Here is a 25779-nt window from a genome sequence, read left to right on the forward strand (position 1 = left end):
GATCTGAATAAAAATTTGATAATAACTTTATTAACTCTAAATCAAATGAATTAACATAAATAATGTAAGGAACCTTATACTCTTGGATGTCGAAGTTTTAGGATTACACTTCACCAATACTTCTCTCGATAGCCAACGATATTAGAACCATGAAAAATAAGTTAAAAGAGATCCATGTTTCAAGAAATGTCTTACATTATCAACTTCTCCAACTTAAACGTAATTTATATATGCTCAACACTTTCTTATAATAACAGCATTTTGTTATAAAATCAAATTTTTATATTTTATTTTTATTCACTTTTATCTAAATCTTATTATTTAATAATATTATTATATAAAATAGATTTTTGATTTGAAAATTAAAAAAGTCTAAATAAATTTAAATCTCAAATGTTGTTATAGGTATATAACAATTATATTTATATAATATCTAAAACTTTGACAAACAAATAAGTTATTGGTTGATTATATTAATTTTTAAAATTTAAAAATAAAAATTTAACATATTATAATGAGTTTGATTTTATTAGATTCGATCAAATTTGACAACATCAATTTAAATGAGTTTAATTTGACTAAATTACCAAAAAAAGCAATTTTTTTTTAAAATTATGAAAATAAGACAATTTTTTTTTTAAATATGATGGAAATGGGCCGTTTTTGCTAAAAAGCATCTAGTTGGTATCGTTTTTAGGGGAAACTTAGAAAAACACTTCCACTTGAAAGCGTTTTCCTCGTGTTTTTATTAGGGTTTTTAGGATTTTAGGGTTTATTAATTAGGATTTTATTATTAGGATTAAGGTTTTTAGGGGTTTTAGGGTTAGGGTTTATGGTTTTAATTGATTAAAATTTTAACGTAATAATTGTAATAATCAAATTTGATATTTAAAATATTCGTGTTTACACCAATAGAATATTATTTTTGATTAAAAATCGAAACTTGGAGAACTAAAAAAATAATTTTGACAAGATGGGTTCTGAAAAAATATCTCGAGTGGTGTAAGAACCCAAGCCATACAATGTCGTCATGTTCACATTAAAAGGACTATGCAAACTAGAAAACAAATATCAATTCCATTATAATATGTAAACGCGCGGTTCTGTAAAATAATAACAAATATAAGATTATCATGTTGTGAAATTATAACAAATTACAATGTTAATTTCGTAAAATGACAACAAATATCATCGATACAATATAAAATTAATTAGTGCATATGCTGATTAGAATCGGTGCCACATCAGGGTGGTCGATAGTTATGCGCTGGATTCCTTCTTGGTTCAACTTCTAGGTAGGGTTGTGGTCTCAGTTGCTCATTTTCTTCGCATTTGGTCGATTGCGATCCTTACATTCTCGGTTGCAATCGTGCATCCTGCAGTCTATTAATAGGTGGTTGGGAAGATGACCCACCTTGGTAGATTAAAGATCCTAAAGGTGTTTGTGTCTCAAATGGCGAATGAGTATAACTATGTTGAGTCCCATACACCGATGGGATAATGAGTGGGCTCTCCGTCGGTGCCTGATACATAGATAACCTATACATCATTGTTGGTGTCGGTGTTATCGAAAAGTGAGGTGGCCTAGGTGTGTAAAACATCGGGGGTGGATGACCAACAATCCAACTTGACATAGGACTAGAAGCAGAAAAATGTGGTGCAATATATGATGCTTGTGTGAAGATGATAGGGTTAAAATACGCACCGTAATAAGATGGTAAATATTGAATGGGGGGGTGGTGTGGGCATCGGTGCTGAGGTCGTCGGAGCCGGTTCTTGCATGGGTTTTGATGATAGGCCCGTATTGCTAGCCCTTGGATTTAAATGGGGCCTTCGTGGCCTACTCGTATGGGAATGCCGACGCTTAACCTATTTTCTGTACAAATATGGCTTGCCATGGATCCTAAACCATGACATGTACTCCGGATCGCATGCTAATTCCAGAACGATAATAAGTTCACGAGTAGGTAAAAATTATACCGATTATTCCACATGTTGATATGTTGGGAGTGGAATACCGACCAATTCTCTTTCGATCTTCGCAAGTTGATAGGATGCAGCTCATCAAGGTCTTAAGGTGCCATTCAAATCGGCTGCAGGAATTTGAATTGCTGCAATATCATCAGTCTTGTGTATCGCGACGGTAGCAAGCACTACCAATGGGACCTTCACGTGCCAAGTGTTGGGATTCACAAAGAATTCATCGGTGATTATTTTCGAATTGTTGGATCCTCGTATGGTGTCCATTCAAACTATATTAACGTGATTAAAATATTAGTTATATATATACACTACTAAATACGAAATTAACTATGTTATTTATATATAGTTCAAAATTAAATAAATACATACCCCAGCTTCCGATCGTTGGTCTAATAGAAGCCGTATAACTTGATGCTCAGTGGGTAATCCCACATGACTCTGCACATAGTTCCACCTATTTAAATAACTTCTTAGCATAATAATTTTAATTTAAATCAATTTAATCATGATAATATCTACTGAATTTTACCTTGTTGCGAGTGAGAATATATACAAGTAGTTCGCTCGAGGATGTAAAAATGGAAATCAAAACCGAGCCCATTATTGTAGTAGTAAAAGGTTGCCACCAATATTGATTTTTCCTGGTTGCGTCGCTTGGCACATACAGACCCCCAACTGAGTTCGCCCGTTGCTCTAAAATCAACGAGTTTCAGCAACCACTTTAGATGGACGAGATTTCATGACTTATCCAGCATCAGGATACCCTCGATGATCTGAAGGATGTACGTACGAGCGTATCGTTCTCTTTGGACTTCAGTCGGATCCTCAACCAGCTCCTTGAAATGTTTTCATATCCAAACCATTTTAATTCGACCTCCGTAAGTCATCTCCGGAGCGACACCCAAAAGATCACTACATACGACTCCCCAATCACCAGAGTGAACAGACTACTGACCCTTCCACGGGTAACCCCAACTGTAAATGAACGTCCTCCAGAGTGATGGTGCACTCACTGCATGGAAGATGGAATGTCTGCGTCTCGGGTCTCCACCTTTCCACCAATGCGCTTATGAGTTTTAGGTCCAACTTACACCCCCGAACTACAAGGGTCAAATGCTAAAAATTGGCTTCTCTCAAGAATGGTTCAATCAACGGTGATGGAGGGCCAGGTAGATTACGAATATGACATTGTAAAATTTGATCTTCCACCTATTTACGTAAAAATTATAAAAATATTAGTTAAAATATAACAATAAAATAAAAAATTAAACAAAAATAAAATTTATTCTTACCGTTTGCAATTGATTGACTAGATGTGCTTGTTATCAAGACAGATTAGAAACCCAGCCATTGATAAATTATATAGAACAAGAAAAAATTTTTAATAAAAAAATATTTCTTGAAAATATTAATAAAAAATAGAATTTAGATAGAAATAGAATTTTAGTAAAAATTTTAAGAGAGAATTTGAGAGATTTAAGAGAGAAATGTAAGAAATTAGTAGGTGGAGGGGTTTTATAATTTTTTTTTACCGTCGGGGGGAACACGCTAAGTTGGAGGAGTTTTTGCTTAGCGCACTAAGTTAAAAGCGTTTTACTGGTCAGAGGGGTAAAACGCTTCCAATTTGTAATATTTTTCTGAGTTTCTCTTGAAAATGACACTAGTTGAACGCGTTTTAGTAAAAACTATTTATTCCCGTAATTTAAAAAAATGTTTTATTTGGTAATTTAGTCGTTTACTTTAGTTGGATGTTTGGTTAAAATAAACTTTTTTTTTTTTTATATTTGAATTAACCGATTATTTTTTCGTACTTATTCAATTTGAATTTAATATTTTTATAAAATTCTAAATATTACACAGTAATTGAACAATTTCTGAAATCAGACTTGAGTTTTTTTTTTTTTAACTTTAATGGCGAGGAAAACGGGTGAAGCCAGGCACTGCACTGGCGGTGGCCAAAATTTGTGAAAGAAATACATTGTATTTACATCTTCAAATAAAACCAACTCACATGATGTCACCATTTTTTTTTTCTTTTTTAAAGTTTTATGCACATCACGATACACAGGTTTATAAATTGTTTCATACACTTTGTTTTGCAAGTTTTGTTACATATTTTTCCATTTATTTTCAAATTAAAAGTCTATTTTTTATCTTCCACTTTTGTAAGTCAATCCAAAATGAAAGGCGATGAAGTAGGGTAGGAAATGTGGGATGGCTACAGAAGTGGGGCCCAACCCCAAGGGGTGTTTCAGTTTAACCAAAGGGGAAAGGCACATTGAAAGGTGGTTGGAGTTTAGAGGGTTAACTTTCCTTCCTAGTCTTCCACTTCAACAATGGGTGAGAAATGAATAATCCCACTACCGACACTGTCTTCCGTGTAAAGCTTCAGACATACCATTAAAGGGTACAGAGATTGAGGGAAAACTACTTGTGGGACTTCAACCCCCCCCCCCAAAAAAAAAAAACCTGTTTTTTCTCTTTCTGTCTCTGCAATAAACTGGAAGGAGCAGACACAGAGACAGGGAGAGACAGAGAGAGAGAGAGAGAGGTGTAGGGGAGACAGTATGGCTAAGTTAATCTAAGGATAAGATTTGATCCATCTCTCTTATGTTTTCTTTTTTCTTTGTATGAAGTTCAGAAGAAGCAGATTCAAGGATATTGAGAAGAAGTTTCTAAAGATTTTGTAAGTCTGTTTTTTTTTTTCTTTTTGTCTTCACTTGTTTTCTTTTCCTGATTTGGGTGTGTGTTTTAATCAGATTTGGTTTGATGGGTTTTGCTTAAGTTCTCATAATTCTTTTTGAGCTCTTGTATGTGAGCAAGGAAACTTGGAAATTTTTAGGTGATTTTCTATAGCTTTTTCAGTTGGTTGGCTTGTTAATTGATTTGCTTCTTTGGGATGGTTGTTGGGTGTTGAATTTTGAGGCTTGGGAAGATGGCGAGCCTATTCGGTGAAAAAGCTTAGTCATCACTTAATTATATGAAATAAATTTTAATATATTATGTATTAGGTAAGAATGAAAATGTTGGCAACAAGATCTGATACTTAACATGGTCCATTGAAACAAGATTAATGTGGCGCCAAGCTAGCGGTTTTCATTTGCAAACTGGATTTGTGGCTTTGCAATTGGCCTCTAAACATGCGTCCTGCACATGTTTGTAGATCCAGCAGATAGGGGTCATTACTGTCTGACTAATGACCTTTTTCATCTTTTGCAGTTCAAGCTAGCTATGGGAACTCTTGCAATCGATACCGAGTGTGTGGATTCTGATATATACCGTGCTTTGGGATTCAAAGGATTGGGTAAAGGAGTTGTTGGAACTCCACGGATTTTATCACTTCTTTCTTCGCTTCTTGAGGAATCCGTCCAAAGAAACGAGATGGAGTCCGAGACGGTGAAGTTCAAAGATAATGTTGCCATGTTTCATGGGTTAAGAGCTCCCACCATAAGCATTCAGCATTATATCGATCGCATCTTCAAGTATGCTGGCTGCAGTCCGTCGTGCTTTCTGGTTGCATACATTTATGTGGATAGATTTGTTCAACAAACGGATGTGCATTTGACTTCCCTTAATGTTCACCGACTCCTCATAACCAGTGTATTGGTAGCCGCAAAGTTTATTGATGATGCGTGAGTGTTATGAGATTGTAGTTTGAGGTTGAGGTTGATGTTAGATATAGTTTGCATCATTTGATCCCATTGTGTTTTGCAGGTTTTTCAACAATGCATATTATGCGCGAGTGGGAGGGGTAAGCACGGCGGAGCTCAACAGGTTGGAGATGAGCTTCCTGTTTGGTCTGGATTTCAGACTTCAAGTAACTGTGAATACATTCCAAAGATACTGTTGTCAGCTGCAAAAGGAATGTTGGGAAGGTAATCAAATCGAAAGGCCTATTCGAGCCTGTGGAATCAAAGATAGTTGGCCAAGCAAAAGTGATACGCAATGCGCTCCCACAATTTCAAGATGAAGCTACGCAGTCATGCCAAGATTCTTGAAGAAACGGCAAGCTTTTGTATCATTTGAATGCGCCTATTAGTTAGCATTGATTGTTTCCATCTTTTTCATGATGTTGTTTGTTTCTTAGCGTGCACCTTGTGTTCATTGCTTTGCAGTGCAAAAGGCATGTTGTATATTAACTTTGTGATCAGCAAATTTATTTTAAATGATTTAATTTATCATGCTCAAATATAATTAAATATTTTCTTTAATTCAAATAAATTTATTTAACTTAATTTTGTTCCTATCTATTTTATATGATTCCATGACTAGACAGGACAAGTGCAAGCTTAAAGTGAAATTGTAAAATGAGAACTTTTAAATTTAATTAAATAATTATTAGAAAATTAGAAAATTAAATTTTTAAACCTTAAGAGATGTAAAATTATCTATTAAACTATTATAATCAAACTATAGTTAGTCCATGTTAGAAAATTTTCTTAACATTATTCTATAGGCAATATATTCGGAAAGAAATCAAATCTTTTTATATAATTATCTCAATCAGGTGTCATTTTCCACTTTCACAATTTCTTTCAAAACTTTTTAATCTGATTCATGTTTTAAAGATTTTCAAATTTTCATCTACTGACTTTACTTTTCTACATTGAATACGATACTAAAAAAAAGATTTTATTGTTTCATTGTTAACATTCTCGTCAAATCAAATATTTCAGTAATATGTTTTTCACTAAATTTAGATTCTATTTGCATTTCAATAACTATTTCTTTGGCACATGTTATAGTATTTTGGAATCCAGTATTTAAAAAAAAAAAAAAAAAAAGAAATTGAAAGAAGAACTTTTCATTATTCTATAACTATATCAATTCACATACCTTTTGATTATAATTTTTTGCTAACCAAGTTCATAGCAAATAATATTTCATATGAAATAATCATGCCCAATAACAACTCAAAATTTTCAAGTTTGTATATTGCTAAACATTCGCAACTTGTTTGGTTGAGAGGAATGGAATAGCATTCTTCATTTATTCATTGAATGATAAATTATTTATTTGTTTGGTTCAACATAATACTCATTCAAGGAATGGCTATTACTTTCCTATTACTTACCCTCCTGTTATAGTTTTTTCATACAACTTTTTATAACATAACAAAATTAATTTCAGACTAGTCCTTTGAAATTTAGACTCAAAATATAAAATAAAATATTTGAAATATTTTAATATAAAATATTTTATTTCAAAATATAATTTAAAATAAAATATTTTAATATAATTTAATATAAAACTAAAAAATATTTTAATTTAAAAATAATTATATTACAAATGTTATTAAATTATATTTAATAATTATTATATTAAATTATGATTAAATTATTTATTATCATTTTATTAAATTATATTTAATAGTAATCCTAAATAACAATAATCATCTACCTAACAAAATTCTGTTAAGGGTACTCTGGTCATTTTAGTTTTTTTTTCTTATATTATTACAACATCTATTACATTCAACCAAATAATTGAATTACTGATTACAACTTTATCCCATTTCAGTTCTATTTTATTATTTCCATTACAGCCCTATTCAATTCCAGTGAACCAAACCTCTCATCGATTTTACTTTTGACTTTAGGATTATCACTAACTTTAACTAATTTCAATAAAGTATCTCTTATTTGAGGGATTTGAAATCTTATAGCTTTAACACTTTAAATACAACTTTCTCAATGTGTTTGTGATAATGATTTAAGAGTTAGGCTCGATATATGATATTGTAAAATTTTTCACCTTTTCATTGAAGAAAATAATGAGCATATTCGTTATAGTACTTCGAACTACATAAAATACAAACTAATAATATAACTTTCAAAGTTAAAAAAAATAGAACCTGGTACCAGAGAAATTTAAAGAAAAATTCTTCAATCTTAATTGTTGAAAAATCTATGAGATGGTTTCAATTCCGAGGCGAAAAAACACTAAAATTTTTTTTATGAGAGCCAGGAGAATTAAAATATTGAGTGTAATAAGAAAATATATTGTTTGATTAATTTAATTATAATAGAAAACTTTTAATTAAGTGTAGATAAAAATCACATTCTCGACTTTGTTATTTTTGGATTAAATTTTAATGTTTACAAAAGTTATTAAAGCAATAAAGCAATAACTTGATAGACGTACTTAGTATAAAGTAATAAATGGAAGGTATAAATAAATGTACATAAATTTAGTTTCAACTTGAAATATCTACTTTCTTACAACTCATGTTGATTTCCCCACACGTCTTAGGCACCAAAAAAATATAGGCCGAATATATTTCTAATTATCCATACCCAATGCATGAGAAATGAGACATAGAATGTTCCAAGATGCAGAAAAGAGAGCAGAATGTCGGTCCACTCCACCGCATCAGCAAAGCAATAGCAGCCATCTTTAAGAGCTCAAAAGTACAGGGCTACAGGCAGTCCCCATTCCAAATCTATTTCTTCTTTTCACATCGAAACCACATCCCTGCCAGCCACTGCCACTTGTTTTGTGAACTACTGTCACTGTCGCACCTCCTCCTCCTTGGCTTATTAGCTACATAATCTTTTGACTTAGTTCTGGTTTATGGTTGCATCAATTAATTGTTTTCATACCCTGGCTTCTTCACATTAACTTTCTTATAACAAACGCTTAATTAATTGTTAAATTTTATATTTTTCAAAAAATTCATTAAGTTTTATTATTTTTAAAATTTTATTAATAAAAATATTATTGCTGTTATGAATATTTTATTAAGTAGATTTCCATTAAAATTAAGATAAATTTTGATATACTTTAAATTCTAATAGTAATTAGAAGTAAATCTTTACTTCATTTATACTTCTTATGCCTAGAGACTTCAGAGAAGCTTTATAAAGATTCCAATTGATCAAAAAAAATACGCTTTCCCTTTTGCTCTCCCATTTTCTTTGTTCTTTACTCTCTGTCTATTTATTTTATAACACACTATCAACACGATTCTCTTTTAATTGTTTTTCTCCATAAGTCACAAAAATATCTCAAAGTTTACTGTTGTCGATTGCCTCCTAGAGTTGCTGCTATTTCAATTGAGGCTTGGGCACTATAAGTAATCATTAGAGCCTTTAACCACTTAATGCTCGTGATAATAGCCAGGGTGATGATGATGATGTTAAAGATCTTCAAATATATTTTACTATGATTTATTTATTATATCATGTTTATAATTGGAGACTAATCATGATGACATGAATAGATAGATTTTGATTTAAAATCCATGCATGTTTGCGATGGTGATTATGAAATAAAAAATCTATTGGGATATTTATAAGTTCGTCTCAGTAAATTTATTGCATTCCCCAAAGTGAACGCAAGCATAAAAGAAAATAAAAACCATTATTATTTTAATATTTGGTAGTACAAAATTAGTCAAAAGCTCCAAAAGAGCTAATATATTAATATCTTGTGATGGTTCATCTATTGGTTTTAAAATATATTCATAATGGATCTCATATTGAAATCGTGAATAAGGAAAAGATTATATTTTATATGAATCAAAAGAAGATTGAATTATTGATTACTCTTGATATTAAATTGCATTGACTGTGACTATCTTTGTGATTTCTTTTGTCATTATCCCCATTAAGGGATTGAAAGCAAAATATTTGACCGTGAAATATCTACTTATGAGCAATAGAATATAGTAATTCTATCTCAAACTCGTTATGGTTGGATACACCTGAAGTTGCAAGTTTTTTTAAAACTATGAGTATAACTCTACAGTATTCAGAATAAGTTTTCAATTAAAATTATGTGGAAAAATATTACTGATGAGAACTTGTAAGAGAGAAAACTTATATATGAAAAGTCATTGGTTATGTACATGTGGTATACCTAGAAAATAAGATCCACTCTAAAGTTTGCTATTAATAAATTTTTTTTGGATATTTAAAAATTTTGACATATTCCCTGAAGCGAATATTGCATATAATTATTTGGAAATTATATTTATTGACTCAGTGGCATTATAGACTTCATGTTGATTTAAACATTTCTAGTAGTAAATGTCATAATAGTACTTATATGTGGATATAAAGTAAAAGGAATGATAGTAAAAATATCAATTTGTTACAATTTAGTACAACTGAAATGCATATTAAAGTAAACCAGAAGTTTACTGATACAAATACATTTATTACTTGGTATGACCAGTTAGACTATCCTGGATCATATATGATGCAAAAATTAATTGAGAATTCATATGAAATTCATTTAAGAACCAAAAGACTCTTTAATTTAAAGAATTCTCATTTGTTGCTTGTTTTCAATGAAAATTAATTGTTAGAAACTCACTAGCTAAAGTTGAGATTTAATGTCTTACATTTCTAAAATGAATATGAGTTCATTCATCCACCATGTGGATGATTCTGATATTATATGATTTTGGTAGATGCATCTACAAAATAATCACGTATGTGTTATCAACTTGCAACCTGTCGTTTGCAAGATTGCTTGTTTAAATAATTAATTTCAAATCATGGAATTAAGACAATTCATCTTGCTAATACTGATGACTTTATATCACAGTCTGTTATTGATCGAGTTTGAAATTTTTTCATAAAAGCTTATTATTTATGCGCATAATTGTTTAGAGAAATTATTGATTGAACGCCTCTGGTTAATGTCTAAACCATTACTTATGAGAACTAAACTTCCTCTTTCAACATGAGATTATGTTGATTTACATGTTATACGCATCAAGCCAATAAATTATAAATACTTCCAATTACAGTTGGTTTTTAGTCAAGAGCTAAATATTTCTCACCTTTGAATTTTTGTATGTGCGTATATGTTCTGATTGCTCCACCACAACGCACAAAGATGAGTGAATCCTTAAAGAAAGTTGAGGATATATATTAATTACAAGTCTCATTGTATCATTAGATGTTTTGAATGTATTGGAGATTTAATTATGACATGATCCGTGATTACTATTTTGATTCAATAGTTCTCCCGACATTTGGGGGAGATAAATAATAACTTATAATGAGTTAGGGGGAGAGTAATTTGAACCAAAAGTTCAACAAGGATAACTCATTAAAGTTAGCTGTTAGATGTTATTTATAAACTTAATGAGAATAACCAAGTGTTATATACCATCTAATATTTTAGTTTTAATCAAAGTCCCAGTAGGAAAATCAATTAGAATAAATAATAGATTGATCGGTTCCAAAGATGAAAATTCTTCTAGACGGTCATATAGTGGAGGCGGGTGCTCCAGAAGAGACCTAACACATAACTAATAAGTAAAACTCCAGAAGAGATTCAGGTACCTGAAACTGAAGATTAAAATAATGAAAATAAGCTATCTCGATAACTTATTTCAATTCAAGAAAATGTGGAATCGAATAATAAAAGTGGTCAACAGTGACTTTGCATGCAATATTATTATTGAAATAATGAAATAAAATGAGGATCTTGAATAAATCTTTTGAGAAATATAGATATGTAATAAATTGATCAAAATAGAAAGACACAACTCAAGTACAATTAAATTCGTGGAGTTTTTGGACTAGTAGTCCGAATATCTAAAGGTATAAAGCCAGCGAGGGTGCAAATGAAGTAGTTTTGCAAAAGTGGAATAAAAATATGAAGTTTTTCGCTAAGTTCTTGCATTGATTATGAAAAGATATAATTTCCTTTTGTGGTGGATGCAATAACCTTTAGAAATATTATTTTGACAATTCATAAAAGATTTAACTTACATCTAATGGTTGTTGTTACAACCTTTTATGAACAACTATATAGTAAAGTTTATATTAAAATCCTTGAAGGATTTAGGATGCTAGAAACATATTAAAATTCTCGGGAAATTGTTCATTTATATGAATTGAAATAATTTGAACATATGTGGTAAATAGTAGTTGAAGGAGGATTACAAAATGATCAAAAATACCTATTTGTGTTTTTATAGAAGAATCATGATTAAAGTTTGCTATGATTATTGTTGCAACTCTTGAAGAGATCGAAATATATTTCCCCTAAAATTTTCCCCCACTCATGACTTTCAAAAGAACGGTAATAAAAATGCTTAGCAGACAATGAAAACCTATTTTTAAGCCTTTGATCTCTGGGAGGATGTAAATGCTGAAATACTAACAATGTTGAAGCCAAATTCCACTCTTGCTCAAATGAAATAGCATAGTGAGGAATGTGCTAAAAAACACAAGGCGATTTCTTGCCTACAAAATGGTATTTCAGACGTGATCTTTACAAGAATCATGGCCTGTGACACTCTCAAACAAGATTGGGATAAGCTCAATGAGGAGTTCCAAGGTTCACAGAAGACAAGGCAACAACAGATGATAAATCTCGGAGGAGATTTTGAAAACCTCGAGATGAAAGAAGTTGAGACTGTGAAACAATATTTAGATCGAATCATGACTGTGGTGAACCAGATAAGATTGTTGGGGGACTAGTTTGTAGATAGCCAAGTAGTTGAGAAGGTGATTACCACACTTCCTAAGAGATACGAATCAAAGATATCCTCATTGAAAGATTCAAGGGATCTATCAACCATCTCACTCTTAGAGCTAATAAATGCTTTGTATGCTCTAGAACAAAGAAGGGCAAGCAGAGAAGAATGATATGCTGAAGAAACTTTTCAAGCAAGAAACAGAGAAGCTGTAAGCTTCTCAAGTCAGAAAGGAAAAAAAAGCTAGTTAGATAAAAAAGAGAAATCAAAGAAATATAGTAGAAAAAAAATCCATTGTGTTCGCATTGCAAGAAGTTGGGTCATCTTGAAAAATTATGTTGGTTCAAGCCTAATGGCCAATGCAAAAACTGAAAGCAGTTTGGCCATGTAAAGAAAGTATGCAAAAACAAAGGCTATACTTAACAACAAAATACAAAAGCACAGACAACAGAAGTAGAAGAACTAATGTTCACAACCTTTTGCAAACTTAAGCTCACTACTTCCTGCGAAGCCCAGTTCGCTTCACCATGCGAACCCTCTAGTTGAATAAAAATGAATTGGCTTGTAGATAGTGGTTGTACAAGTCACATGACAGTAGATGTGAGTATCTTCAAGAATGTTGACAAAAGGTTTTATTCCAAGGTGAAAGTTGGAAATGACCAGTATATCGAAGTAGTTGGATATAGAGATGTTTTAATCAAAACTCTATCAGGTACTAAACTTGTCACAGATGTTCTTTTAGTTCCTGGCATAGACCAAAACTTACTAAACGTAGGACAACTACTCGAGAAAATTTACTTTGTAGTATTCAAGGACAACAAATGCCTAATCCTTGATCCGAGTGGATGCAATCTCATATCAACGAAAATGGCAGAAAGAAGTTTTCCTGTAAATTAGAACTTAGAAACTTCAGTAGCAAATTCCAACTCGCTGGATGAAACAAAACTGTGGCACAAAAGAATGGGACATGTTGACTACAAATCCTTATGACAATGTCCAAGAATAACCTGGTTGAAAATCAATCAAATAAGGCCGATCATAATGATGTATGCAAAGTATGTTAGCTTTGAAAACAAGTGAGGTTTCTATTCTTTGCGAACACATGGTGTAATATCCCGAATTAGGGCCTAATTGGAATAGTGGTTTTGTGACCACAAATCTGAGATAGAAATAATTATTTTATAATTATTTTGATGATTATGATATGATTGCATGATTGTGTGAAAATTTCGTGATGAAATTCTATGCCTAAAGTGCTTAAATTGAAAGTAGGGACTAAATCGAATAAGTTGCAAAACTTGCATTCTAGAAGTTTTTAGTATGAAATTGTTTTGGAATATTAATGAGGAGGTCTTAAATAGAAATTTGACCAATTTTAAGTTCATGGACAAAATTAGGACATGGAAGGAATTTTTGGAAAGTTTAGTAGTAAGGGTATTTTGGTCATTTAGTTATTAAAATGAATTAAAAACAAAATTAAAAGCCAATTTTGTCCATCTTCTTCATTAGGCCGAAATTTCAAGGGTTTTCCATAGCTAGGGTTTGTTTCAAGCTTCCAAGCTCCATAGTAAGTGATTCCAAGCCCGTTTTAATGTTCTTTACGTTTTGGAATCCGGTAGCTCGATTAAGCTTATGTTAGCAATAATTCAACCTAGGGTTTATATTTGGAAAAATACCCATAGGTGAAATTTGTGTATTTTGATGTTTTATGATAGAATATGGGGTTTTAAATTATGTTAGACAACTTGTACTACTCGATTTTAAGCAAAAACGAGTAAAAGAGCTTAATCGGTAAAAATACCTAATAGTCACAAGTACATGTTAGAGTGAGAATTTGATGTTGCCATAGAAGAGAAAAGTGACCAGCATGTTGTAAAACATAAGAATAAGGAATAAAGTTTAATCCCGAGCCTAGGGGCAAAAATGTAAATATGCAAAAGTTTAAGGGCAAAATTGTAATTTTTCCAAAATTTGAGTTAAGGATTAATTTGATAATGTGAGTATTAAATGAGCTAAATGTGTTATTTTAGATCAAGAAAGACGTGGAATCGACCTCAATCGAGGAAAAGAAAAGATTGTGGACTAAATTGCAAAATCTTTGTATTTTGGTGCCAAGGTAAGTTCATGTGTAAATAATGTAGCATAATTGTTATTTTTAGGTTATTGATATTAATTATGTGTTATGCTGAATTTCATTATGAAATGTATGCTTTGTGGTTAATTTCAAATAATATGTAAATTATGTGAGCTACTTGTTAAATATAATTGTTACCGAGTATTGCTTTCGGCATTCTACGGAAGACGGCAAGGATAACTGTTCGAGGAAAATCCCGTTTGAACCTTAGGAATAGATTAGGATACAAGTGACATGTCACTAGGATGGTTGAGCATCCGAACTCGTTGAGTTGAGTCCGAGTTCACTTATGGATGCGAATGTCCGAACTCGTTGAGTTGAGTCCGAGTTCGTGAAATGTAACTAGGCATCCGAACTCGTTGAGTTGAGTCCGAGTTCACTTATGGATGCAAACGCCCGAGTTCGTTGAGTTGAGTCCGAGTTCGCTTATGGGCGGGTTACATGATTGCTTGATTGAATATGTGGCACTTATATGCAAATTATCCATGTATCCGAATTATATTCCGATGTGTTCAACGGGTAAAGTTTTACTCAAATGGAGGAATACTCGAGATGAAAAGAGACGTATTGGTAAGTGATGAGAAATGGATATTTTGGACAGGTATGTATTTAACCCTCGGGTTGAGTGTTGATTACAACCACGATAAGGTAATAAGATGATGAAAAATGATTAAAAAATGTGATAAGTGTGTTGATGATATATGCTAATGTTGATTAGTTTGATTGTTTGTTATGTTATTTATTATTTACATATGAACTTACTAAGCATTTATGCTTACTCCCTCCTTCTTACTCATTGTAGTTTTGGACAAGCCAGTTCAGGAGTCGGGATAGGTCGAAGGCTTAGTCACACTATCCGGAAGATTTTTGGTAAATGGCTTGTAAATTTAAGTATGGCATGTATAGCAATATACTTATTTTGTGTAAATGATCTTATGATATGGTGACAGAATGGTTGAGAAAATATTTCATAATGATAAATTATGAAAATGGTAAGTTTAGATTATGTTTGATGATAAGGAAAATTATTAAGATACTTAATGCATAAAAACTCATAAGAGGGATGAAATTTGCCATAAACAGAATACTGCAGCAACACTGATGCGAGTTTGAAAATTTACTAAAAATCATAGTAATTGAATTTGGTGATGAATACATGTCAAATTGAAGCTTATTATGTCTAGTTTCACATGAAACAAATGAAACAGGTAAAGGAATTATATGTTAGAAGATATTTGAATTTTAGTGAAACAGGGTCATAGCAGTTTCTGAATCCCCTGTTCCTACTTTAGAAATTCACCATAAATTTTAAAGATATAATTAGGTGGTGTATTTTATATCCTCATAATCCTTATTGAGTCTAGTTTTAGGAGAAACAAACCTCATAGTCATATGAATTTTGTACAGAGAGAAATGTGGTTCGTAGTAAACAGAGGTCAGACCAGTCAAGTCCTGAAACAGGGGTAACTTTAACTAATAAACTGTACTAATTGGCCTTACCAAAAATTTTATAAAAAAATTAGTAGATAGGTATATGAGTCTAGATTCAGGGAAAATTTACGGATCTTGATTTAGAGTTTCTTAACTCGAGATATGATTTTTCTTGTGACTGTGACGCAAGTAGCTTAAAAGCTGTGAATGTAGAAACAAATAATCCAAAGTTCTAAAAATGTTAAATTAAGCTTAGTAACACCTCATACTCAACTCCGGCGACGGTCTCGGGCGTGGGGGCGTTACACATGGCGAGCCACTAAAAAATTGCACTTAGTACATACTGACATTTGCAGACCCATGAAAACAAGTTTGCTAAATGGAAATAGGTATTTTGTGTTGTTTATAGATGACAGTACAAGGTTCTATTGGGTGTACTTCATGAAGAACAAGTCCAAAGTGGCTAAAATCTTCTTCAAGTTTAAAGCTATGGTTGAGAACCAAAGAAATTGCAAGATCAAAATGATAAGATCAGACAATATGGCAGAATATACCTTAGAAAAGTTTGACAAGTTCTGTGAAGAATTTGGTATTCATCATCAATTGAGTAATGTGTACACTCCACATAAGAATGAAGTAAGTGAAAAAAAATAGAACTGTGATGAATATGCCTCGCTGCTTGCTATTTGAAAGTAAACTATCAAATGATTTTTGGGTAGAGGCAGTAAACACTGTTGTTTACCTGCTAAACAGACTACCTACTAAAGTTGTTGAAGGGAAGACACCATTTGAGGCATGGTATGGTTTTAAACCTTTTGTTTCACATTTAAAAGTATTTGGTTGCACCTGTTTTATTCATGTTCTAGAAGAGAAAAGAAGTAAGATAGATAGTAGATCGCAACTAGTGATATTTTTTGGATATTCCAGTGTTAAGAAATAATAGAAAAACTATAATCCTTTCACTAAGAAAGTAATCATAAGGGGATATGTGAAGTTTGATGAAAGAAAAATTGAACTGCAACAGAGGAGAAGATGTGTGAACAAGGGGTTCAAAAATTTGATCTGTGAGCTACTGGAAACCAAGCTGAAAATGATACAGTTGATGAACAACCAATACTAGGAACCAGGTCCATAACTGAAATCTATCAACAGTGTAATCTGGCGAAGCTAGAACCAGTCACCTTTGAAGAAGCTTCTTAAGAAGTTGAATGGCGAACAACTGTGAAAAATGAAATCACCATGATTAACAAAAATAAAACATGGGAGCTTGTGGATAGAACAGTTCACAAGAAAGTGATTGGAGTTAAATGGGTGTTCAGAACTAAGATGAATCCTAATGGATCAGTCAATAGATATAAGGCGATGTTGGTTGTGAAATGGTTTAGCCAATAATATTGAGTGGATTTCACTGAAACCTTTGCCCCTGTTGCGAGATTAGACACCATAAGGCTGTTGCTAACTCTTGTTGCTCAAAAGGGTTGGAGAATACATCAATTGGATATGAAGTTAGCCTTCCTAAATGGTTTCTGAATGAAGAAATTTATGTTGAGAAGTCGTAAGGGTTCGCAGTATCTGAATGCAAGGCCAAGGTGTACAAATTGCACAAAGCACTGTATGGTTTAAAGCAAACACCAATGGGGTGGTATGAAAAAATTGACAATCACCTGATAGATATGGATTTTGAAAGAAGCATCAGTGAACCCACTTTATATGTGAAGAAAACTGGTAATGATACACTTCTCATTATTTCATTATATGTTGATGATTTACTTGTGATTAGCAACAACAACAAACTGATGATTGTATTCAAGGATCATATGCAAAACAAGTTTGAAATGTCAGACTTAGGTGAAATGACATACTTTCTTGATCTGAAGGTGAACCAAGCTCACGATGCAATATTTATAAACTAGAAGGGATTTACAATAAAAATCATGCGAAGATATAGCATAGAGAATCGTAAACCTGCGAGCACACCTATTGCTCGAAGGTTGACGAAACATGCTACAGAAGCTTGGTAGGATGTTTGCTTTACTTGAGGACCTGACATAATATTTGTTGTAAGTCTATTGTCAAGGTACATGCATTGCTACAATGTGAACCACTAAAAAGCAACAAAAAGAGTTCTACGATACATAAGAGGAGCTCTAGATCATGGAGTGAAGTTTACAAGAACTGAAAAAGTTAAGCTACTTGGGTATTCAAATAATGATTGGGCTGGATCCACTAAAGACATGAAGAGTACCTCAGGTTATTTCTTTACTCTAGGATCAAATGTGTTCTATTGGAGCTCGAAGAAGCAAGAAACAGTGGCGCAGTCAACTGTAGAAGCTAAATATATCTGCAGTAGCTATAAATTAAGTTATTTGGTTGAGGAAACTACTAAATGATTTAAATTTGAAGCAAGAAGAAACAATATAGATTGAGTGTGATAATCAATCTACTGTTGCAATTGCAAAAAATCTAGTGTTCCATGGAAGAACAGAACACTTCAAAATCAAGTATCACTTTGTGAGAGAAGTGGAGCAAGCCAAGGAAGTAACATTGGTTCACTGCAGTTCACAAGATCAATTAGTTGACATCTTAACAAAACCTCTTGGAAAGATGAAGTTTGAAAAGCTACGCTATGATAGTGGAGTTCGAAGTATGGAGGTTAAGGAGGAGTGTTGCGAAATGACCATCCATACGAATTGTAAACTATGAGCTCACCAAAATTGCGAGCTCACCAAAACTGCGAGCTCACAAAAGTGCGAAGCTCACCAAAGATTGCGAGCTTACCAAACATGAGAGCTCTTCACTCTGCAAGTTGCCAACTTGCCAACTTGCACTGGATTAATAATAACATTTTGATTAGACATTGTGGCAGATGATTAGACTAAAATCAACCAATGAAAAAGAAAGTTATATGAATTTAGTCACTAGATTAAGCCAGGTTGTAATTGTTTATTGTTATTTTCAGCTTATTTAAGCATAAATTTTCATGTAAACTTTGTATCAATTTTTCTTCTCATGAATGAAATAGTTCACTAAATTTAACTTATCCATTTTTAATCCTTTTTTGCCTCTATTTCAACCTTTCCTTCATAAAAAATCCAATAAAAAGGAGTGTAAGTCTTGAGGTTATAAAAAGTAACCAAGAGATGCTTACACGTAGGTTTCAGTGTCAAGAACATTCCATCTTCTCTCCTAAAGATTTCCTGTAGCACATTATCCATACTTCTGCCAGAGAATCTCTTTCGACAGTGAAGAACTCCGACGAGCTTATTAACTTTGAAGAGCACAGAGTTATTCTGAGTGATAAACTTGACAGCTTCGCTAGTAATGAAAATGGGACGGCCGGTACCATCATCAACAAATAGCATGGTAGCTAGAATAGCATCAATGCCACTACCATTGATGATGTCGACAAAATCGACAATTTGAACATTAAGATCACCAGTTTTGATGCGGTTTTAGTGTTCAAGGGCAGCAACATCAACAATGTTGGTGGTTCCACCACCATCAATGCTGAGAATTCGAATCTTCTTACATAGAATGATAATCATGACTGTTCCAGTTTGGTAAAAGATCTCCCAAGTTACCTTACGCAGCTCCATTTTAGGCAGGCGTATTTGGTAGCTTGACGGGAGAAAGTGGAGACAGTTTCCTTTATTGGTTTTTTTGTGTAGTAATGGGCCATGTGAGTCCAGAGACAAGCTTAAAACTTGAGACGTTATTTTTCAATTGAATTAAAATTAGTTTCATCAATAAATTTTTATAAGTTTAATGCTCACGACCACATCCATGAGAGGTTGACATAGTGGCTGAGCCACTAAGAGATCCAGGGGCCAGAACTCCCCCTAAAATGGTAGGTTTTCAATTTAGGCCTTTTATAACTTATAAAATTTTAAATTAGTAATGGTAAAATTATACTTTGACCCCTCAAAAATGATAAAAAATTGATTTAACCTTTTAAAATTACAAAGATATAAACTATTAAAATGATAAAATTATATTTTTATTATCGTCAAAATATATTTTGCCCCCAAAAGAATTTTCCAGTTCTTTGGTTGACATGATTCATAATTACAACTGCATATTCTCTTGTAGGAAGTATGCATATGATTCATAATTACAACTGCATATTCTCTTGTAGGAAGTATGCATCTTCCTTCAACACATTTGTAGAATTGTCCCCAGGAACCCGCTAAGGTTCTCCACATTGATCATTCGTATTAGTTTCTCCATTGCAGCAACCATTCCAGTGCTTCACAAAAAGATTCTTTTTATTCCCCATATGAATCAACTGCACCTAAAAGCTTTGGTGGAAAATGAGAATTCCTGATAACTAATCTCACCTCAGTGGAGCTGTGTTTCCCTTGAAAAAAGTCAAAGTGCTAGAACCTCGGTAGCATTCTAAATTTGATTTGATAGTTAATTGTTGGTAGAAAATTGTTATACTTCTCAATTATACATCTAATAAGTATGATATTGCTACCGATGTTCATGGAATTTGCACGGTGAGGTCAAGGCTGCAAAGCTAGCTACAGCCATGCAGAATTCGTGTCTTCACTAAGCCATGGCGCTAAATCCTTACCGATACGACCATTAAAGTATTAAAGCATTCCAATCCCTTGACTGAAACAATGTCAAATGAGGTTTGTCCAAACCACAGCTAAATTTGGAAAATAACAAAATCCAAAGAGAGATTATTACAGAGAATTTAGGCTAACACCTAGGAGAAATGTCCAATACCCCAATCTATCATTGCAACCTACTATTTCCTCAATCAAAACAAATAAAAAAGGACGAGGGTGACCATAGCTAAGTATTTGGTAACAAACTTAACACGAAAAATATGGTGTGAGGATGATGCACTATTAGCAGGATTCTTATCAGCAACCGGAGATGGACTGGGGCTGGGGCTGGAACCTTCACCGACGACATAGATCTCAACCTTCTGCCCATATCTGCAATGATAGGGAAAGCCACAAAGGAAGTAACGATGTCCAGGGTGGTCCAAGGTGAATGAATGATTGCTGGAAAAATAGGTGGCTATTGCCTTGGTTCCATTGCATGCTCGGTAATTTGGTTCAGTCACTTCCTTCACATTGTGAAAGATGGCATTATATTCGAAACCCGCAAATCGAAACCATTTTAAAAGGATGTTTAGCACAAAAGAAAAAAAAGAAAAAGGAAAAAGGGCATAGAAGTAGGTTGAAGAAGAGCTTACGAATAGTGTCACCAACATGAAACTTGTTGGAAGAAGCCCACTTAGTGTAATTAAACATGGGATGCCATCCTGAAGCATCACCAACCCTGTAAACAGCCCCAAAACAGAGAGCGGAAGGAGCAATTATGGTGAACATTAACATAACATGTTTAGGTGAAATCATAGCTAAAACAACAAGGTTTAGGTAAGAAACCGTTGTATTTTGGGGGAAAACAAGCGAGAAGAATACATACGTTCAACATATTTGCAATCACTACAGTCTTAAATACAGCGAATTCACTACTGCATTAATGTTAGAATTGAAACCTTCGCATATTAATTCCGGAATTTCTATCAACATTAAAAATTCCAGAATTTTATTTGATTTTGGCGACACTATAATTTGAAATAAATAAAAGAATTTTGTTTGAAAAATAATATTTAGAATTTCAGCAAAGTAATGAATGCATCTAGAAATAAATGAGGGGGCAAAAGAGTTATCTCTTATGGATTTGATATTAATTGAGACGATCCTATTAATCACACTATTTACCACAATTAAGTTAATATGTTTAACCCTTAATTTATTGAGACTTTGATTTCTTTAGTATATTTAGGTTTTTATTAGTGTTTGATATTTTTTCTAATGCGGTTTTTGTGTTAATTTTTTTATTTAATTTGGTATTTATGTTTAACAAAACTTATATATTTTTGTACCTAAAGGTAACAATGTTAAATTTTTAGTGTTTAATTTAAGTTTTAGAGTTGATTTAATGAAAGTTAATTGTTACTTATTAGGTTTTAAATTTCTTATAATTTTGTTAATAAAATAAATTCAATGTTAATTGTGAATTTATTTAATTTCGTTTAATTTATCAAATACAGTTTGATAAATGTAATTTAATTAGGGGTTTAGTGTCGATTTTATGAAAGTTAATTGCTAATTTTATTAGCTAATTAAGAATTTTCATCGAATTAATTCTAAAACTGAATTACACACTAAAAAGTTAACATTGTTATTTCCGGGTACGAAAATGTATAACTTTTGTCAAATACAGGTACCACATTGGGCAAAAAAATAACACAAGTATCGCATTAGAAAAAAAATATATCAAACCGGGGTACCAAATTATGAATTGAGCCATATATTTATCATAATTAATTAATAGATAGGGGTCTACTTAAAATAGATGTGTTCATGAGTCAAGTCGGGTCAAATTCGTGCTGGACTTAAGTATGGTTTAATATATTTTATACTTTGCCCAAGTTCTATTTTATACTTTGCCCAAGTTCAATCTAACATGAAATATAAACCTAAAATTTTATTCAAAGCTGTCTATATTTGTAAATGATTAATCCAATACTATTTTAGACCCACCAATACTATATTTTTAGTTTTAAAAAAATTATATTTTAAATTTAAAATTGAATAATTATATATATTTCAGTTATCAAAATTATATATATAACTTAACATTTTTTATGGTTACATTATAGTTTTATATATTACTATATATTTAATTTTTATGTGTAATAAATTATATAACATATAAAAATAATATAAAATTATAGAAATGATTAGATTGAGTTTAGGTCTTGAATATTTAAGTTTGAGTTTGACCTAAAGATACTTTTTTTCAAACCCATTTGAGTCCTAATATATATATTTTTAATTCTTGTTAAATTTTGGACGAGGCTTTTGGACTTAGACAGATAACCCAATTATTAAATAAGTTTAACTTATATAAATGTAAAATTAATATTAAAACATTATTAATAAACCTATGACTAAGATTAAAACATTATTTTAATTAAAATTTATCTAGATATCTTGTTTCCTTAAACAAATCTCATCTTTTTCTTGTTCTATAAAACTGTTACGAATAACACTATTTAGCTTGAGTTTCCTTCTATTAAATATATATGAATGGTATGTAAGGAATAATAAAATGAAGAAAAAATTTCTCATAAATGGCACTGTCAAGGATTTGTTCTATATAAATGGTATGGTGGATATCAAGATTTGGGAAATACTCTATCAATAATCAGAACTGTCAGAAAGCAGAGTTTTTTTTTTTTTTTCATCTAAATGGAAGTTGAATAACATGAATTTTCAAGAACTGCAGAAATTTTTGATATCACGATTTAATTCAAACACTTATTTGATCAATTAGCAAGAGCAGATTAACATCACATAGTGTTTTTCAATTCAAACTTGGCAGTCCTTTCATCAGCTTAAGCAGTTTAAGCTTATTAATAAATAGAAGACTTCTGGCATGCACGTTGACACAAATTTTTACTTAAACATGAAACTCAACCAGGCTGTAAGTGCCAATGCCAGTAACACCAAACCCAAATGCAAGCACAACAAGATACAACCAGAAGTTGAGCGATCTGAGAGCGGGAGCACTGCCCTGAGTTGGGCCAGGGATCGGTTCCAAGCTTTCTGGACTGGGCGCCAAGGCTTCATCAGACACGGACGCTGATTGTGGTAATTGATAAACGGCGGAAGCCGAAGATGGAAGGTGTTCCATGGCTAGTGTGACCTCAATGTTAACCTTTTGGCCGGCCAGACAGTGGCCTGGGATACTACAAATGAAGTACAAGTGGCCGGGTCTTGTGAGGTTGATGGTGTCGGCACCTGATGAGTAGACTGCAATTGGAGATGTTGCGTTGCATGACTTGAAGTTCTGGTGAGTCACACGGACCACGTTATTGAACTTATTGTTGTACCTGAAAACTGCAATTGGGGTATTGATAAACGAACTTAATTTACCATCATGTATTTCCTAATCATAGTGAGCAAAACCAGTAGGTTTAAAGGAAGAAGAGTTTTAGGTGAGATATCTATTAGGTAAAATTTATGGAAGATCCTTATAATTTTTCATTTTGCCAGTTTTAGTCCCTTTATTATAATTTGATTCTTTCTAGTTTCTCTACGTTTTGAATATTAAGGTCCTTTTTTTCATAAATCATTTGATGTTCCTCACTTTTTTTAAATATGTGGCGATGTGGCATGTATATTTTAGGTTTTCTTTTTATACATTTGGATAAATATTATATATATATATTTTAAAATTCCAAAAAATTTTCAAATATACAAAAAGGAAACTATATATGTCATTTCATCACAAGTCATATCAAACTATTTAATGGAAATTATGGAAGAAAATAACCTAAGGATTGAAAATACACATTTGACTAAATTATAATAGAGGAACTAAATTTGGCATAAACTCAAAGTCCAGGGACTTCATATAGAATTTTACCAGTCTATTACATACCAATAACATCGCCAACATGGAAGTTCCTGGTTGAAGCCCAGATTCTGTAATCAAGTGGGGAGCCTGCAGTGACGGTGGTCCATCCAGCGAAGCCTCCGACCCAGTGTATAGCCGCCATGGAAACGCCCCAGAGAGCCATTGTAAAGACGAAAATCACTGCACTCTTAGCAACCGCCATGGCGAGAGGGTTTGAGCAATCAAAGAAAGTTGGTGTTGGAGTGAAATGTGTATGAATAACACAACCTTATTATATAAGCCTAAGGCCTGTGTGCATTCTCAAGGGAAATCATGCATCTATTACCCATTTCTACAACAAACAATTTTCATTTACAAAATTTTTAGTTTGTAAATTATATGTATTACATATCTGATTTTGTGTTTAATTTTAATTTTTAGTCTTTGAATAATATATTTGTATTTCATGTAATTAATGTAAAAAATATTCATAAAATGGTTTAACATAATTATAATATATTCACTACTTTTGATGATTAAAATATTCATAATATGCTTTAGTGCAATCTAACACACGTCTTCTGTATTGATAACAATGTCCATAAATAAGAGGATAATACTGACTTTTTAGTGATTTTAGTTACTAATTAAAAATACCTAAAATTTGAATATACATTAATAGTTTGTGCTTTTCAATTTTATTTGTTTCCTTTTAATAGTCGAGAAATTGACCATACTAATTTATAAATAAATAAAATTAATACAAATATAATATATCATTTTGGATTATATATATTATTTATAAATTATATATATGAATTATAAAGTTACTCATAGGCGAAGTTAAGGGATAGCAGAGGCTTTGGCTCCCCTTAAAATAATAAAATTGTAAATTAATCTATAATAAAATTACATTTTGACTCTTAAATATAAAAATATTCTATTTAATCCCTTTAAAAATAATTAATACATGATAAAATTATGTTTGCATCTTTTAAAAATTTTAAAATTTAATTTCCGTCCCTTAAAAATTTATGGCCTTGTCCCTGAAGTTATTATATAAATTATTAAAATTTGATATTTAAAACTAAAAATATTTTTTTTCCTTTTTACATTTCTGATAAATGAAAATTTAATATGTTAAATTCATAAGCATGATAAATCTTTTATTTATTATATAAGTCTTCTAATAAACTCAAAACTCATACTTACAAGTATGAAAAATCCTTTATCAAACAAATTTATTGGTCTAATTATGAATCTCGTCACCATATTTTATGAAAACTAAAAAAATTAATCCTCCTACTTTAATTTGTCGAACTTAATCCTTATATTCTTAAAAAAGAAAAAAAGAAAAAAA

At 31.9% G+C, this 25779-nt stretch overlaps 2 protein-coding genes across 3 annotated transcripts; one reads left to right on the forward strand and one right to left on the reverse strand.

Annotated features, from left to right (window-relative positions):
- Positions 1–4239: 4239 nt before the first annotated feature.
- LOC108467801 (cyclin-U3-1) lies at positions 4240–6182 on the forward strand. 2 transcript variants are annotated; one of them, XM_017768583.2, is made up of 3 exons: positions 4240–4669; positions 5203–5615; positions 5698–6182. In XM_017768583.2, the coding sequence occupies exons 2-3, from the start codon at positions 5215–5217 to the stop codon at positions 5951–5953; spliced, it is 657 nt and encodes a 218-aa protein (XP_017624072.1). In that variant the 5' UTR covers positions 4240–4669; positions 5203–5214; the 3' UTR covers positions 5954–6182. The 2 variants fall into 2 exon arrangements, with proteins under 2 accessions (XP_017624072.1, XP_052874426.1); XM_053018466.1 differs by lacking the exon at positions 4240–4669 and having other exon boundaries at positions 4745–5615.
- Positions 6183–23480: 17298 nt separating this feature from the next.
- On the reverse strand, positions 23481–24642 carry LOC128296659 (mavicyanin-like). Its single transcript, XM_053032098.1, has 2 exons — positions 24465–24642; positions 23481–23920 (listed from the first exon to the last, which is right to left on the reverse strand). Exons 1-2 carry the CDS (start codon positions 24640–24642, stop codon positions 23481–23483), a joined length of 618 nt encoding a protein of 205 aa, XP_052888058.1.
- Positions 24643–25779: the final 1137 nt, after the last annotated feature.

The sequence above is a fragment of the Gossypium arboreum genome, chromosome 8, assembly GCF_025698485.1.
Source record: "Gossypium arboreum isolate Shixiya-1 chromosome 8, ASM2569848v2, whole genome shotgun sequence".
Lineage (NCBI taxonomy): Eukaryota > Viridiplantae > Streptophyta > Magnoliopsida > Malvales > Malvaceae > Gossypium > Gossypium arboreum.